The sequence below is a fragment of the Lissotriton helveticus genome, chromosome 4_1, assembly GCF_964261635.1.
Source record: "Lissotriton helveticus chromosome 4_1, aLisHel1.1, whole genome shotgun sequence".
NCBI classification, from domain to species: Eukaryota; Metazoa; Chordata; class Amphibia; order Caudata; family Salamandridae; genus Lissotriton; species Lissotriton helveticus.
The window spans coordinates 145,790,292-145,808,374 of NC_136063.1; the positions used below are offsets into that span (position 1 = coordinate 145,790,292).

Consider the following 18,083-nt stretch of genomic DNA (forward strand, 5'->3'; position numbering starts at 1 on the left):
AAGGGGAGCAGAGAGATGGGCCGGAAGTTCTTGAGGTCTCTTGGGTCTGCCATAGGTTTTTTGAGTAGGGCGTTGATCTCAGCGTGTTTACAGATCTCTGGGAAGGTCGCGGTCTAGAGGGAGAGATTGATGATGTTGCGCAGGTGGGGTGCGATGGAGCTGCTTTCTCTGTTGAAGACATGGTGCGGGAATGGGTCTGACGGAGAACCGGAGTGGATTGTGTGCATGGTCTTGATGGTGTCATCGATGCTCCCGCTGGCCCAGGCTAGCAGGGGGTCGTGGTCGATGGTGTGCTGAGGGTCTGTTGTGTTGCTGTCTGTTGGGGCTGTCTGGGTGTTGAAGCTGTCGTGGATGTCTGCTATCTTGCGGTGGAAGAAGGTGGCGAGGGAGTCGCACAGGGCTTGCGACAGCCGTATGTCGTTGGTGTTGGAGCTGGGGTTGGAGAGTTCCTTCACGATGTTGAAGAGCTCCTTGCTGTTGTGTGCGTTGTTGTTGAGGCGGTCTTTGAAGGAGGTCCTCTTGGCCGCCCTGATGAGGTGGTGGTGGTTGCGGATGGCCGCCTTGTGTGCTGTGTGGCTGTCCTGAGTTTGTTTACTGTGCCATTTCTTCTCTACTTTCCTGTAGGCTTCCTTGGAGGCTAGGAGTTCTGGGGTGAACCAGCTGGCCCTCTTGCTGGTGTCTCTGTGGGGGGGTTTCTTCAGCGGGCCAGGGTGTTGGCGTAGTCCTCGATCCAGCGTCAGAGGCTGTGGGCAGCGTCGTCGGTGTTGGAGGGTTTGATGGGTGGGCTGAGAGCGAGGTTTACGTGTAGTTGGTCTTCGGTGATTTTGCTCCAGCAGCGGCGGGGGATCGGTTGAGTGCGGTGGTGTGTGGTGGGTTTCTCAAGGCAAAGTGGATGCAGCGGTGGTCGGTCCAGAGGAGTTCGGTGGTGTGGCTGACGGAGACGTGCAGGCTTGAGGAGAAGACTGGGTCGAGGGTGTGGCCGGCGGAGTGGGTGGGGCGTTGTGACGAGTTGCTTCAGTCCGAGTTTGGCGAGGTTATCGATCAGGGTTGTGGAGTTGTTGTTGTTCTCAATGTGAAAGTTCAGGTCTCCGAGGAGGATGTAGTCAGTGGAGGTCAGGGCGTGCGTGCTGATCAAGTCGGCAATGGAGTCGCTGAACTGGGGGCAGGGTCCGGGGGGGGCGGTAGACGAAGGTGCCTCTGAGGGTCTGTGTGGATCTGGAAATGCATGTGTTCAGCGGTGCTGAGCGTGTCGTTGGTGCTAGTCGAGACCCTGATGCTGTTCTTGTGGACGATGGCGATTCCTCCACCGACCCGGTTGGTGCGGTCACTCCGGGTGATCTTGTAGCCGTCTGGGATGGCTATGGCGATGTCTGGTGCGGAGTCGTTAAACCAGGTCTCTGTCAGGAAGGGGACGTCCGGGGATGTTGTGTCGAGCAGGTCCCAGAGCTCGACGGCATGCTTGCGTGCGGAGCCGGTGTTCCGTAGTATGCATCAGAGGTGGTTGGGCTCTTTCTTGGTAGGTGGTTCGTCGGCTCTGAGGCTGGTGTAGTCCGACCGGTGAAGGGGCCGTGTGTGCGTTTCCGTACGGCCTTGAAGCAGGCGTGGCTCCGTCTGTAGTTAAGAGCGTGCAGAGTGCTGGCGTCGTAGTTGCGGCGGTTGTCGTGGCGGGGGCCAGGGGTTCTGGCGTTGGGCGCAGTCCAGGCGCGGACGGGCACCGACGGGCTTGCCTTAGGTGCACCTTCGGCGCTCCAGCGACGCGGCCGCACAGCGGCTGGCATATATGGGGAGGTGGGAGGGAGGAGCAGCTGGGAGGCGGGGGCAGCGAATGGGCAGTGGGCAGTCAGTGCGGCGGGGATGCTGCGGTGAGGGCGTTGAGGGACAACGAAGGTAACAGAAGGAAAGAGGGGCACAGAAACAAGGGAAAAACTAGTGGCACAGAGGGCGGAAGGGCACAAAAAACGAGTAGAACAGAGGGCAGAAGGGCACAAAAACCGAGAGGAACAGAAGGCAGAAGGGCACAAAAAACGAGGGAAAAACAAGTGGCACAGAGGGCGGAAGGGCACAAAAAACGAGTAGAACAGAGGGCAGAAGGGCACAAAAACCGAGAGGAACAGAAGGCAGAAGGGCACAGAAAAACGAGTGGAACAGAGGGCAGAGGGCACAAAAAAGGGGTTGAACAGAAGGCAAAAGTGGCACAAAAACAAGGGGAAAACGAGTGGCACCGAGGGCAAAGGGGACAAAAAACGAGTGGAACAGAAGGCAAAAGAGACTCACAAAATGAGGGGAAAACGAGTGGCACAGAAGGCACACTCTGTTTCTCTCTCTCTCTCTTTTTTTTTTTTTTTTTTTTTTTTTTTTTTTTGTGGATTCCTAATGACACTTTCAGTTCTTTCTGTGTTACGGGGCTTAATGTTTTCTCATTCATACTTTAGCCTAGAAATATTTATTTAGAATGGTTTCGTGTTGTTAAAATCTGAGTCAGATAGGGTTTTCCCTAATTAGGTTTCACCTACCAGACAGCACATTCTGTTTAGCTGTGAAAGACCTATTCTGAACTTGCAGTGGGATTATAGCCCACCCATTGTTTGCCATTGGTTGGCTTTATAGTCACTCATTTGTTAACTTCTTCAATGGCTTACCTCCCTCCTCTTAAATTTGTCCGTCTATTGGAGCATAGACTCTATATTTTTGATTGGCTTGTCTGTATCCTTGAACTTCCCACATTTAGGCAACTACTTTTTGCTTTGTCATTCAGTATTCCATGAGAGTTTGTGTTTTCTAGCCCACTCTATGTTGTTTGACCCTCCCCTGGCGCATAGACTCCAGCATCCTTTTAACTGGCCGACCTTTATCCTTCACCTTCGCACATTTTAGAAACATTTTTTCTTTTTCATCACACCCATGAGAGTGTACGTGCTGCATTGTGTTTCTCCGTATGCCTTCCAGCTAGTCTTTAAAAGCAGGTGCCTTTGTTTTTGATTTATCACCTGCATTCCACTCATATTCCTTCCCCATACCCAGAAAGCTGCTTCTTTCTTTGTCCCCTGCCCCTCACAGTAAGAGCAACTGCTTTTATTTCTTTAATGGCGGGCCTTGCAGCCACCATTTGTAGTTGGGTTGCTCCAAATTCCGATAGGGAGCTTTGTTGCTCCCCCTACCCCTGCCACCCCACTTGCTCCTCCATTACTCCCCCAACCTCTCAGGTAAATTAAATATTTTTTCCCATTTGAATTATTTGTTTTTGTGGATTACGTGGCAGCTGCCATTTGCTGTCAGGCTGCTTGGCTTTTCAAAACGCGATTTCACTTCCATAAATGTGTGCTTGTTTTTTTTAGGTAAATTTACTGATCCAAGTGGCGCCTGACATCTTGGATTAAGTTTTAAAAAGTCAGCCCTGTCATTTCGCTAGTGCAGCACATACATAGTGACACATTAACAGACAAGTGCACACCAGCAGAATGACATGGCTGCCAGAATGGGATGCTTTTTTTCCTTCTACGCTGTATCCGCAAAAAAAGCCTTGGCAAAGATAATAGGTTGTAAAAGCACAAATTAGCTATACTTGTCTGTTAATGAGACCACAATCGACCACAGTCGTGCAGGTATATTTATATAAACTTAACTTTAAGAGACACAAAGGAGTTGGCTTCCAAGTATGCTCTGCCAGGCTCAACTGGTGCAATCTTTTTTATGCCGTTTGAACTTCATTAACATATATTGAATTAGCGGAGTCAGACACATATGCACATAATAGAATTTGTTAGTTAAGCTTAAGCAAAACATTAACAGGAATCTTATGAAAACATCAATACATTATCACATTGCTGAGGACTGGTAGGGTTTCGGCATCTGCTGTTTGTCATCTATTCTTATCTACCTGACGCTTCCTTTCTTAAAAACAAAGGGAAAGCTAACAAAAATACACAGATCCTGGACTTTTACCCTCCTTGGCCTAAGCGCAAAAGCCAGGGTTTGTACAGCTCCACGGCTCATGAAGTCACGGTGAAAACACAATGTGGTAGAACAGTGGCTCAGTATCCCATTTATGCTCCTACAGGATCAAAAAGACAAGATCTATTGGCTTTGAAAATGCTTATTTTTTTATGCACTATATAATGTCTTACGTACTTTGTGGGTATAGATGAGTTTCGTATTTGATTGTTGGATGCTTTGTTCTGTGTTTATAACTACACCGCTCCACATTCGGGCACTCTGGACTTGGCTTAATCAGAGACATCTGGGTTTGACAATAGATGCAGGCCGTATGGTGTATGTTATTTCTGGGCGGAGGGCATGCATCTAATCTTATGTGGAAACATTTGTACAATGCTTTTTAAATACTAAGCAGTTCATCCGAATACATTATCTCCTTTGGAGATTATCGCGCCATTACCTTGGCACTCACCTTATGTTCATATTTTCTTTTCCTAACCAAGCCCCTCCTCCCTCTTATCCTGTTCATGTTAATAGAATTAGGCTATTGTGCATGGCTTTACAGATTCAAGACAAAGAATTACTTTAATGTCTTATTTGCACTCAAGTGGGTTGATATGCTGCTGTGGTTTCAGTAGTGCTCTATCCGCCACACATTTCCTTTAAAACCAAAAAATTGAGCATACCTCCTGCAATTACAATATAATATTTATTAACACAATTTATATATACTTCATATTGTAAAGTTTCACCATGCCACGAGCAGCACGCGTGCACTCCTTCCAAAATAGACACCGTCTCAGAGATTGCTCAAATCGATTTATTTACAAGTGCATAAGCCAAGAAAGCACACCCTATGGGTTTCGGCGGAGACATCCTTGCTTATATTGTATATTAATCCTTTGCCATTCAGGTGTACAACATGGCATCAGAGGTTAGAGGTCACTTTCATGCCTTTATGTCCTGTTTTATTGATTTTAGTTGAATACTTAGCTTTGCCTTGGGTGGGTGATATTTGTTTAGTTGTATTATGAGCTTTTCATTCAGCAGCTCCTGCAATTTGGGGACCTATGATTCGTTAAAATGTCTCCGCTGTGATAGGGGCATTAAGTTTAAGCAGTGCTAATACTTTTTCTTTTTCAGTTGTAAATGGTGTTGTTTTGTATTCTAGGGTACTGAAACTATAAAGCTAGAAAATGGCCAAACTACAGCAACAAAGCTGGGACTTCCTCCACTCACCGCAGAACAACAAGAGGCCCTACAGAAGGTAGTCCTACTTTGCACCCTGTTGCTTAAACCTAACCGATGCTAACAGTTTTTGATTGTCCTAAGATTTTCCTGAAGTCACTTGCCGTATGTGACATCACCCCAGTAAAATGGGTGCATTATGCTCTGACTTTTCTCTATTTTAGGGTAATGAAAAGCATACAGGTGGAAATGGACAAAGCGCAGCGTTTTGAATACCACTGCCCACCAGCCCGACTGCTGAAATAACTGATTGCCAGTGTGACTTGGGCAATAATCTTATACATCTGTGTAGCCCACGAGTCGTAACTGGACCGTAATGTTCAAGAAACAAGTAAAAGTTGAACATTTGTGCCATTTCACTCACTGAAATTTAGAGTAATTGCAGAATAATTTGCACGTCGTGTGTGAGAAGTTTCCTTTATTACCTTTCCTGTTCATTGTGATGTTTATGCACCTAGTTAGCACGTACCAGACAACATGTGGTGGTCTTTCATTTTTATGGTTTGTGTGCATATATAGCCACATCACTATTTTGTGTGAAGTTTGCAATGGTTAATGAATTGTAATTTCAGCCTCTGCAGCTTGTGGTCCTTGTGATCTTTTTTTTGTTTTCGTTAGCGATGCCATTGTACTCTCAACAAACTGACAGAAGTAGTACTGCAAAATATAGAGAGGCTTTTTAGGCAAAGAAAGTGATAGTCTTGGAAAAGGACCTTTGGGATATATTATGTTTTTGTTGTGCCAGTGGTATAAATCCTTGGGTGTAAGGAGTTCCGACCATCCGTACAGACCCTGGTGCAGTGTCTCGGGTCATATGGAATGACATGTCGAATGAGTTGGAGAACTCTGATGACACATCGGCAAATGTGTTTTGCGCTGTAGTTTAGATAAGGAGGAGTTAGAGCAAATCCTCAATTTTTCAATTTTTGTAAGCCCTGACCCGATTTGGGTCTGAGGAAGCGGTCTGCGAGCCAGCAGGACATCCATTGGAGTTGAACTGCTAGGTAATACTGCTCAAAAACAGATAATTTAGTCTGCCCTGATCCACAGGCAACTGAAGTTTACTCACTGCTATCCGGCGATGCCTGGATCCCCAAATCAAGTCACAGAGCACGCAGTCAGGTTCTTCCTTGGAGGAATGACTGGCCCTTCAGCGAAGTAATAGAGTAAGTGTGGGGGCATTACCATCTTAGACAGCTCGTATTTGCCCGTAGTAGCTAAAAGGAGGCTCCTCCAAAATTGAATCTGGGCACATAGCACTGATTGATTGGGCGTGAACCAGGTTTTCCTTGTATAAATCAGTCTCTGTATTGAAGATTCTGATCCCCAATTGCCTCAGAAGAGGGCTCCAGAACCAGGTTTTATATTGCTGAGACTATTCTCATTCCGAGGAAGTGATGATCTGCCTGCATTTGCTCACAGCCCACCTTTTCCAAAAGCCATGGCATGAATATATCCCCCCTCCTCTGATGCCAGATCCATGCTCATGGGATAACTGGGCCAAAGCAGTGAGAAGTGGGACTTTTGGTAAGTGTCTCAAAGGGCTGCACTGGTGAATTCAGGCAAGTCACAAGACTGGGGAGGGTTGTAGAAATTGGCACACAGAGTACATTTGTAGGAACGATGGACAGGTGGAAAGGGAGTGGGGGTTGCAAGTGACATCAGCATGATTAGTTTGGTGAAATGGACTTTGTGATACCTGATGCCAACGATGGTCAGAGGAAAACTACAAAAGTGGTGATGGTAAGAGTGCAGTAGTATGGAGGGTGATCAAGTGAGTGGCAGAATCATTTAGTTGAGAGTGCGAACTGTGAATCATGAAGGCATTGGGTGAGAGCTGTGGGAACGTTGCAAGAAAATTGTGACTCACATGAAGGTTAGGGAGAGAAGGCGTCCAACTGGGGAAACAGCAGTGGGATTGCAAGCAGAACAGAGCCCTTGCCCAGAGAAAACAAACCAAACTGGTGAGTGCAGTGACAGATGGTAATGTGTACAGGACTGCTTGGCACTTTGGCCATCCTAAGAAGCAAGTGGTATGTCAAAGGAGGTGGGGGGGGGGGGATGTGGCAAAAGCGATGCCCAGGAGGGTGGTGGAGAGGATTTTGGACTAGTAGTGTGGGTGCAAGATCTGGGGCAGGATCAATGCAGCTGAACTTTGGGACAGGAACAGGCCTGGCAGCTTTATGAGGGTGAATAAGCAGAAACTGAGACCAATGGCAGTGGAGCAGAATGGGCTGTATGCAGTACAGTGGACAGTGCTATGCAGAGTGCAAGGCTACATCAAGCTAGGGGGCAAATGGAGGCAAGAAGCTGACCGGTGATTACAGAAGGATCGGTGGGAGAGAAGGGTCTGCTAGGGTTTAAAGGGCGAGCAGGTCAATGAAAGCAGAGGGCTCTGAGGCCAGGAATGAGCTTGTGGTAGGGGAAGCAGGGTGTCGGGAGTTGAACTTAGTAGTGATTGTGTAGAATGTGTGGTAGAAAAGGGCTTACGCTTGGTGGGAGATGGGATGGCAGGAGAAAATCTGGTATGACATCAGTGATGGTCATGTGATCATGGAATTGGGCACAGGTCTGGATGCATTGAAAAAGTTTGTGGCGGTTATAGATGTCTACAGAGGTGAGGGGGAAGTTTGACCACTGGAGCATTGAGATCAAGGCAATGCTGTCCACGTGTGAGGGAGCCAAAAAGACTAGTATGATTGATTGATTGATTGTGGGTTTCTAAAGCGCTAGAATCGACTCCCGAAGGAGTATCTCTGCGCTGTAGACCGCTGGGGAACCCGTCCTGGCTTTCCCTGTGAGATGGGCCCTACTGGGTATCTCCAAGGTGAAACCAGGCATCCCCGGCGTATGTGGGGGGCCGTTGTGGAGATGAGGCAAGCTAATGGCCAGAGTTGCCGAGTGTGATCCCTAGTTAGAGTAGGCACCGAGGCGAGAATTATCGAGTCCGTTGACCCTGGTCCAAGACCCTGCCGCGTCGGGAATTGAACCCTAGTCCCGGGCCTAGTATGCATTGGCTAAGCTGTGGGTGTGGCGCTGGGGCATGAAGGTAAACCGCAAAACACACACGATGATGGACGGAATGTTGCACAATGGCAAAACATTCACCCCCAGTCACAGATCTGGGTTTAATCCGTTGTTATTTTGCTCACCAAGCCACCCCAGTTCAGACATGGCCATATGCAAATCAGTCTTGACCCTGTGCCTCATGGAAACAGTCCAGCCCGAACTGCCAAGCCATGTCTTTCCTGGATCGGAATCAAGCATCCTAGGACCGGTTTCTGGCTATCAGCCGTCTTCAGCCAGGATAGCTTGACTCCAGTGGCTTAGCAAGGGACCCACGTCGGGGCATACCCTTCCCACATAGGGTGAACAGCAAAACACACAAGATGATGGACGGAATGTTGCACAATGGCAAAACATTCACCCCCAGTCACAGATCTGGGTTTAATCCATTGTTATTGTGCTCACCAATCCACCCTAGTTCAGACATGGCCATATGCAAATCAGTCTTGACCCTGTGCCTCATGGGTACAGTCGAGCCCCGAACTACCAAGCCATGTCTTTCCTGGACCGGAATCAAGCATCCTAGGACCGGTTTCTGGCTATCAGCCGTCTTCAGCCAGGATAGCTTGACTCCAGTGGCTTAGTGAGCAAGGGAACCACGTCTGGGCATACCCTTCCCACATATCAGCTATCAGCCGTCTTCAGCCAGGATAGCTTGACTCCAGTGGCGTAGTGAGCACGGGACCCACGTCTGGACATACCCTTCCCACATCGGGTGAACAGCAAAACACACAAGATGGTGGACGGAATTTTGCACAATGGCAAAACATTCACCCCCAGTGCAACATTCCGTCCATCATCTTGTATGTTTTGCTGTTCACCCTACGTGGGAAGGGTATGCCCAGATGTGGGTTCCGTGCTCACTACCAGTCCAGCTATCCTGGCTGAAGATGGCTGATAGCCAGAAACCGGTCCTAGGATGCTTGATTCCAGTCCAGGGAAGACATGGCTTGGCAGTTCGGGCTGGACTGTTTCCCAGTTTAGAACTGCTAGCTCGACTCTCTGTTTAAGGTAATGGCAAAGTCCAAACCTTTTTAGGTCGAGTCTGGGCAGCTCATGCACTGCTCTGCGAGGCATGCTGTATTGAGGGAGGGATTTGAAGGTCCACCCACTCTCCGTCCACATTTTATATTGGCTTGTCATTGTCCACTGTAAACAGTGGCCGTTCATTGGTCAAAAGACTTAGTAGTCCCGGCTTGTCTCATTTTGTAACCTACCATGGCGACATCCCCGGTTACATGCGTTGTTGCTCTGTAGACTTTAATTACAGATATTTCTCAAATATCGTTGTCAGGACACACTCTCTCCTAGCGCTTTTTACATTTTTTATAGCACGCATTTGCAATGCAGTAGGTCTCGCATTTGCGATTGCTTAAGCTATTGGCATTGTAAATGACAATGCCTTTTAGTTATCGTTTTTAAAAACACATAAAAGGCAATATTTACAATGTCAATGTGTCAAATGTTAGAAAGTGGAACATATACTTTTACATGTTCCAGCAGATAAAGCCCTAAATTATTGTTGTTACTGTGAAAACGTTAGTAACCCATTGGCAAGTACAGAGTTACAGGCAGATACCTCAGCCCTGGTAACTTCTGAATGTGACTCGTAAAGTTGATACTGTAAGGTATCAAATGAATCAGTGCATTAAATACGATTTAATGTTAATGGTTACATTGAATTGAATGTCACTGGTGGGTAGAGTGCAAATTTAGAAGTTGCCCAAAGTTTCCAGTGCCCGCTTACTGTTGTACTCTGGGTCTGTCCTGCAGACCGCTTTCTGCCCTCCTGGGGAGACGTACTGCCAACTCCAAGGAAAGGTAACAATAGAGGCCTTCCACTGGAGGAGGTGTTACCTTCCCCAGGCACGAAGCCAGGTGAGCTTCAAAGGCGTAGCTACCTTGGAACCTACCTCTATTGGGTAGGTAGACAGGCTTTCACTAGGAACAGAAAAGGGTAAACTACTTGTCAAACCAGTTGTCCTGGGGCGTGAAGCCAACTTGGTTGCCATACCCCAGGTATGGGCTGGTGAGGTTCACAAAACGAGAAAGGGGTCTTGCAATCTTGAGAGTGGGCAGAATGATGCTTCCTGGGATAGCAGGGAGGGTAGTCACCTGGTGGGAGGGAACCTGGTAGCCCATTGGCTACCAACCGCACCTTTCCCTGGGGGCATTTTTGGAGCATAAATAGAGCTCCTCTGGCACCCTGACCTCAGATCTCAACTGACCTGGAAGGAGGACCGAAGAACTGCCTGCTGAACTGAGGGACCAGCAAAGAGAGGCTGCACCATTGAGGGCTGCTCCTGGTGGCTTGCGAAGAGAGTGACTATGCTCGCCATGTCCTGCTCAAGGATAAGACCCCTCCAGAGCACAGCATAGCCAAGGACATCCAAGGACCAGCCAACTAGCCTTCTGTTGGCAGCACAGAGACACAACAGCTGAAAAAAAGCCTGCTGGGGCAAGTTGGTAGAGTCTTAAAGTTGCTATCACCCCCTCTGTGCTGCATGAGAGACTACGGCCCGATGGCCAGAGTTTTACCCAAGTTCGGTGAGCCCAGAAGTGCTGTTGTAGAGCTGCTTGCTCCCTCAGAAGGATTGGCCTGTGACCACAACACCAGGTGGCTTGTAGACTAGTGGTGACTGGACTTCGACTAGACCACTGAGAATCTTGTGGGACGTTGACCCTGCAACATCTTCGTGGACTAAGGAGTACATGCCGGATGACATCCCCCTGGCAACCGTGTCACAGCTACAGCATTCTTGAGCATCCTTCCATTGCATCAAGACCACTTTCATTGGAAAAGCTTGCAACGGATGAAAGTGCCTGGATCTGACTGAGAATTGCATCTCCTGTTAAGGTAACTGTTCTCAAGGACCTGGCTGCTGAGGTTCCTGACTGGAGTTGGTCATCTGCAGAGACTGCATCATACCTAGCCCAGCTCATAACTGAAAATGTTTTGAAGTCTCAAATTCATTGAATTTGTCAGTGCTGGTTTGCAGTTAAGTGAATTGACTTGATTTATTAATTCTTTTGAATCCTTTTATCTCTGGAATCCTTCTGTGGATCTTTTTCGCTTTGGTGTCTAAATTCATATATAAAGATATTCTATTTTTACAAAGCAGTTGCCAGATTTCTTGAGTTTTGCCTAGTTCTTCAATTGTTTTGGTGCTGTTTAAATGCTTTACACTAGTTCTTTTGCGTAAGCTTTTTGCCCGGTGCTATCCAGATTGAGCTGCAGGTTTGACCGACAAAACCTACTCGTCCGAAAGGGGGTTGGTAAGAGTATTATACTGTGAGGTCACACCAGATAATATTCCCCATTTCCTCACATGTTCTAATTCAAGAAAAAGGATGAGTTTTACCCAGTCTCCCATTTCACTCAACAGGGTGAGAGTACGCACAGTCGCACCAATGCCCTTTTTTTCTATCAGAACATGTTCCTTGCGCATGTCCTTGGTGCAGTTTTTTCTCTTCCTTCAATTTTCTGACTTGTCTTCCTTCACCTGCCATTCACAGCGATTAACCCACATAATCGGTTTCCTCTTAAGGGACACAGTTGTCAGTTGTCCTGTGCTCTGTGTGCTATAATCAGTAGGACGCCCTTCCAAAATTATGTGGTTTGCATGTGGCATAAGGGTGGCTCTGTCTGAAAGGGCATGTTGTATACGATCGTTAGTAAATCAAGAGATGGTTGTGGGGGTTCCACACCTAGGCAGAGTACAGAGCATTCTTTGTCATTGGGGCAACAAGATACTCAGTCTCTGTACCATGTTTCTACTGTGAATTGCTCCTTTTATCATTACTGTCCCTGTGTATATTCTGTGGTAACCTTAGGGTGGTAGTGCATAACATCCTTTTTCATCTGCATGTTTTTATCACAGCTCCAATCCGTTTTGCTGCTCTAAAGACTTTCTCCATTTGGTTGAGGCCCTGAGTTGCTGTTGCATCTTTGAATTGAGCTAGTCTTTCAGTGCACATTTGCACAAGGGTTTCCCTTCCACCGAGATTATAGGTAATCCTTTGAATCTTTAACTACTTCTTGGAAATCATTGCAGTGTTGGGGATTAAGGGCATCTTGCACCTAGGTTGTCATCCAGGCCAAGCTCCACCTGCGCTCTGCAGTTTCTCATAGTAGACTACTTGGATCAAATGAAGTCCAAGTCTGCCCAAGCCCACCTCTAGTGCCAGTTTTAAAATCAGGATTATTGTTTTACTATTCAGGTGGACTGAGGCTTCCGTCTACCCTGAACACACTATGTGTTCACAACCAATCCATTAGACTTAGGGAGGGATAGGGAGGCCCCACGTGGGGTTCTTCCAACACTGTCTATTTGGATGGATTTTGTTTGTAGTTTTTCATTATCATATGGGAGCTAAAAGTGGCGTTTCTGGCTTTTCTGCCATCTGGCATTAGAGCAGAGCAGAGCTCAGTTCAGTTGCCCGGGACAATCTCATGCTTGTTTCAGAAAACAATCCGGTTCAGTAGCAGTCGTCTCTACCCACACAAGTGGCAATTTCGTTTATAAGTTTATTTAGAAGATCTTAACTCCATCTTTGAGGCCTAGCAGCACCCATTAGAACCAAAGTCCATCCCACAAGTCTGCCAGATCTGCAAGTGTGAACATTATTACCTGGATGGTCAGAAGACTAGCCGTATAAAGAGGGGTGTTCACATATGCCAGATTTCATGTATTTGGTGAGTACTGCAGTACGTTTGAGGACAGACCCATGTGTTATGTTGCTTCTTGGGCCAATTATGACTTTGCCAATTGTGGGTCTCCAATCTCCTTCAGAGTGAACAAAAACCTCTCTCCCCGAGGAGATTAGGCTCCTGTCCATGTCCAATGTTTTGGAGTTGCTCATTGAGGGCTCATTCAGTGTTTGACACTAAAGTTTTCCCTGAACATTCTCCCTACATTTTGTTCAGTGTCCACATGGTTTGAGTTGATGAAGCACTGGTTGACCTTGGTATCTTGCTCGTATTAACATTTTATTTGTTCTCTAGAATATAGCTCTGGTTCTGTCCAGCACTTACTAGCTTGTTTGGGGTAACCATGCCAATCAGCACGAGCCTATGTATCTTTAGCAACTGAGTTCCTAACTCTCCCAGAATACTCTGCTTGCCACAGGAACTGCTTCTGGTGTTCGAGCACAGTGCCTTGCAGTCAAGGCATGTACCTATCAAAGCAGTATGTATGGCTGCTAATTGTGTCACACCTCACACATTACCACTGTTGAGACCTCCTTACAATTGATGATCAATTTGACCAGAAGGTTGTGCTGTGTTTGCTTATGTAGGACTGTCTGCCCAATGATGCCTCCCCTGCATTTCCATTCTTTCTTCTGATATGCATCTACCCACAAGTTGACAAGCATAAAGAGACATTAAATGGGAGTAGGATAAGGTTTCTGTTGTGACTTTGTCTCTCTTAGTTTCTAGACTCTCTCCCTATATGGTCTGTCTCCTGGCAATCTCTTAACTCTGCTATTTGGTTCGTTTTTACAACTGTGAGTGAATGACAGGTGAAGGTGTGCATCTGCATTAGGGTGCATGTTCCTTGGTAATGTAGGATGTATGCTGCATATGCCCAGCTCTGTTGAACAAGTATAGAAGCCGTATCCAGCCCCACCAGGTGGTGTTGCAGTACCAACTGGAGGAGGGTGGGCACACACTGCCTCACATCCCAGCCCTATGCGGTATCAACTGGTTGTACACTGATTAGTCGACATAAAGGTAACTTTGTCTTTTTAGTCATTTTGTCCATAGGAAAGGCAGAGTTCTCTTGAATATGTAAGTCAGAAACGCCCCTTTCCTTGGCAACTTTATGTTTTTAACCAACATGTTTCACTTGTGAAGCCTGGGTAAAATGCTTTGCTGTCAGTCAGGATCTGGGTCGTGAAACTCAAAGGTCAAACCTTTTGGCCTTTTCGCGCTTCTATTTTATAGAAACTGCTCTTAGCTGGACGTGACGGGTGAGTGGAAAAACGCACCGGGATGGTGGAGGTCCTCCCTCCTAACCCTCGTACATTAAAGGAGGTAAGTTGGGTGCCTGAAGACGAAAGGGGGATGGGTGGCAGCAGTATGAAAAAACCATGGTCAGTCTTCCATTGGTGATGCCACTGCACACCTTCAGAAGCAAAAAAAACTAACAGTGGAACGTTGGGTTTATAATACATGTTCCGGACACTCCAGCTATACTCCTTGATGCCGTCAGTCTGCCATCAAGATGGAAGCTATGGACATCAGAGGTTGCCAGTCAGGTGTTGGTAAAACCTGTTTGTGAATAAAGTTTTAGACCGAGCACTCAAAACCGCATATTTGCTCTTGTGTTTTATATTACTATTCCTGCATAACTCTCAGAATAATTGTAGCTTGTTATCTTCCTCTCAGGCCAAGAAGTATGCCATGGAGCAGAGCATCAAGAGTGTCTTAGTGAAGCAAACCATCGCTCATCAGCAGCAGCAGCTGACAAATCTACAGGTGAGAGTCATTAGGGGAGCTTCAAGTGTTTTTATGCCTGTCATACACACCCCCTTTGAGATTGCAAAGCACATTAGAACCAAAGTCCATCCCACAAGTCTGCCTGGAGCCAGGTATCCCCCTTCACCTTCTAGTGCCAAATTGAAGACTATTTTTTATACCCATCCAAAACTGTTTTTAATTTGAATACATTTGAGTATCTGCCTTTCTTCCAAATTTTAAATGTCTACTTCATGTTCAGCCTCCCCACCTTTCCAGCCCCTCATATGGTATGTACAGTTTGCCTTAAGTTCCATCACTTTCTCAGTTTAACAGAACAGTCTAATTTTTTGCCAATAGTTCTTGTCAGATGTGCGTACCAGCTAACCTTTCTCTCTTGTAGAGTGGGACTAGCTCTGCATTTGCCCATCTCAAGACATTGTCTCCCACGCTATCCTGTGTTACTGCAAAGGATAGCACTTCTTCTCCTTGCTCTCTTTACAACACGCAGGTTCATTGTGTGAATAATTGTTATCTGCTGCATCTGATTGGTTTGAGGTGTCTGTATTGTATAGCATCTCATCTGACCACTTGCCAAGATGGCCATAACCTTAACTCTCCCAACTACATCCTTCGATATTGTTGACCTAGAACACTGTCTTTTGTCCTCCATAAACCGAATACTCATCATGTGAAAGAGATGGTGGAAATTTACTTTTTGTTCTCTGACAGAGCCCAACTCTCACCTCCACTCCCTCCCAGCGTATCAGTAGATTAACCTTCACATCCTAAAATTAACTCACTCCCCAAACCCTCTCCTCCTCGTCCCTCCCCCCCTCCACCACCACCACGTAACCCGTTTTATCTAGTTAAAAATCTGCAAAGCCTTCAGTATGGAGATGAAGTTCCCTATTCTTATCAGGTCCTCCATTTCCTCTGTCGGCAAAAGTTTTTTAAAACTCAAAAGAAATTGATTTGTTATATATACTGAGCTCCAACAGACTGAACTATGTCTTTACTGTCTTTCAGATGGCAGCAGTGACAATGGGCTTTGGAGATCCTCTTTCACCTTTACAATCGGTCAATAGAAATATTCACTTCTTCTTGGGCAGTGTTTTGTTTTGTGTAGTCAGAGCCTTGGAAGGTGGGGAATTATTTGTCGGTTTAATTGACTCGTTAATGAAAGCGCCCATTTAATAAATGTATGTTAAAAAAGGAAGAAAATATCTCTGGAATAGAGGTAAGAATGGGAATTACACACACTTAGCATTTGCAGGCTGGGTATAAATTCCCTTTCTGCCAGGCCATGGGAGTTGGGTCAATTTAACTGGAGATGAGAGCTTTTGTAATCTGGACCCCCTCCATTTGCCCTTTGTGATGCCTTTCTAGAGATGCTACAACCAGGTACTCGACAAACTAATAATAACACAGGCTTACAATAAATGCCAATTAGAGCTGAGAACAGACTTGGTACATGGGAGGGGAATGAAGCAGTGTATTATGTTCCAGGTAGTTTTGTATAAAAATGTCTTAACTGCCCCAAGAAATGCGTAGACCGAAGCAAAGCAGTCCATCGACCTAAGCGTGAAGACGACATGACTGTAAGTATAGGGTGGTCTGTCAGCCTGCTTATGCACTGATGTGGCAAGCTGGCCATTGGGCACTTTGTTACTGATTAGTGGGTGGAATGAAACTTCTCTAGTCCAAAGTTACTGGTTGATCATTTTTCCTCTTCTACTAATATAGTGCTTCAGTAATGTTTGAACAGTTAAAATTGAGCAAAGAATCTTTGCACTTTGAAAGTCTAGTCTTATTCCTATTCAAACTTTGAGGTGGATCTGTTTCCAAATGGCATCTACAGTCTCAGTCCAAATCAAGGATGAAATGTAAAATAAAATTGTCTTTAAAAAAAACTATAAAAAGCAAAGTACAGGAATATATTTTTAATAATGAGCTGATATTGTAAAACACAACGTTTAATGAGTCTGGTGTTCAATAAAAACCAACTAAGTCTCCCTAAATTGCGAATGCTGCCTAGCTTGAAATAATAGACAATTATGTCAGTAATCGCTGGAGTACTTGCAGAGATTGTGAAGGGTTTCTCTGTTATTGGTCTAAATATGGTGCATGCAGCCATCATGTATACTCTGTCACAGTGCCTGGAAATTTCACTCTCAGTTCAACAAGCCCCATCATGGTTGCAAAGGTCAACTGCTAATTGCTACCGTTATTGAACAGCTATGGTCAAGTAGGCTGGACAAACGCCAAGTGGAGGCAAAGTATATCCCAGTTTTCCAAAACTGACTTTGCTTTGATCTGACACGAAGTGTATAAGTTGGTGGTGTGTAGATGTGTATCAAGTCTTTCCCCCTAATTGAGGATTTTGTACAGAAAGTTGGGAGAGTAATTGCGTGCTGAAAAAGCAGACTAGTGTGTGTTCGAGAGCGGGAAAATTTGTTTGTAGTAATTGGTGTAATTAAAGCATTTGATCCATTGCCAACTCAGAAGTAACAGAAATCTAATGTGGTATTCTGATTCGGAAATTGGTACCACTGCTAAAAATCTGGATATATGGACTTATTTCAAACAGTACAATTTCAGTAGCTCCCTGGTAATGCCACCCCTCCATTTATAGGCTGTATACTGATAGCCTTTTTGCGAAATGTAATCATAATGTTCATAACCACAACCAACACCTTCCTTTTTCCTAAAAGTAGACCTTTAGCAGCATGTTGAGGAAAAATAAGTTGTCACTAAATAGCTCCCAAGTATCCAAGTGCTTACCATAGCAGAAATTACTTGTACCCTCTTCTGTCAGTGATTAATCTTGGACTATAGTGATGGTTTGCGCCCCCTCCCCCCCCCCCCCCCCCCCCACACTCATAATCATTCCTAAAGTATTCATTTTTGTGACTTGGCGATTTGAAAGGCATTTGGATATAAATAGTCTGGTTTTGTTTGAAACTATTTGAAAATCAATCAATCTAGCCCTGTCTCTTGAACATTGCTGCCCTTTTGGTATAGTTTTGAGATCTATCAAATGCAGCGTTTCAGGAGTTACAAATGCCTTCTCCCATTGTGTAAATGCTCTAAACATGTTCATGGGTAGATGGTTTTTGGCATCTTTAATGATGAGGCCGGTGTATGTTAAGAATTGCCTACTGTGTATTCCAAAGTTATCCATAATTGAGTTAAATGGAAAAGCTGACTATTCTCAAACAGGTCCACAATGTAATTATAGTCCTTAATACGAAGATAGCCACTTTACTTGAGGAGGCTTCAAAAGATATCCAAGTATGCACCTTCTATATGCCTTTGTCTTCTTTTTAACCCCATTCCAGCATTGCAATGCAACCCTCAGTAGTTTGGGAAGTGA

The 18,083-nt window shown here is 45.7% G+C and overlaps 1 protein-coding gene across 6 annotated transcripts in view; it reads left to right on the forward strand.

The window, feature by feature from the left end:
* Window positions 1–18,083, forward strand: part of PUF60 (poly(U) binding splicing factor 60) — a 270,749-nt gene that overhangs the window by 44,555 nt on the left and 208,111 nt on the right. For all 6 annotated transcript variants that reach the window (XM_078686583.1, XM_078686581.1, XM_078686586.1 and 3 more), the window contains 3 exons: window positions 5,105–5,200; window positions 14,639–14,728; window positions 15,737–15,787. In XM_078686583.1, the coding sequence (XP_078542709.1) occupies window positions 5,105–5,200; window positions 14,639–14,728; window positions 15,737–15,787 (237 nt within the window). The remainder of the gene's footprint in view (window positions 1–5,104; window positions 5,201–14,638; window positions 14,729–15,736; window positions 15,788–18,083) is intronic.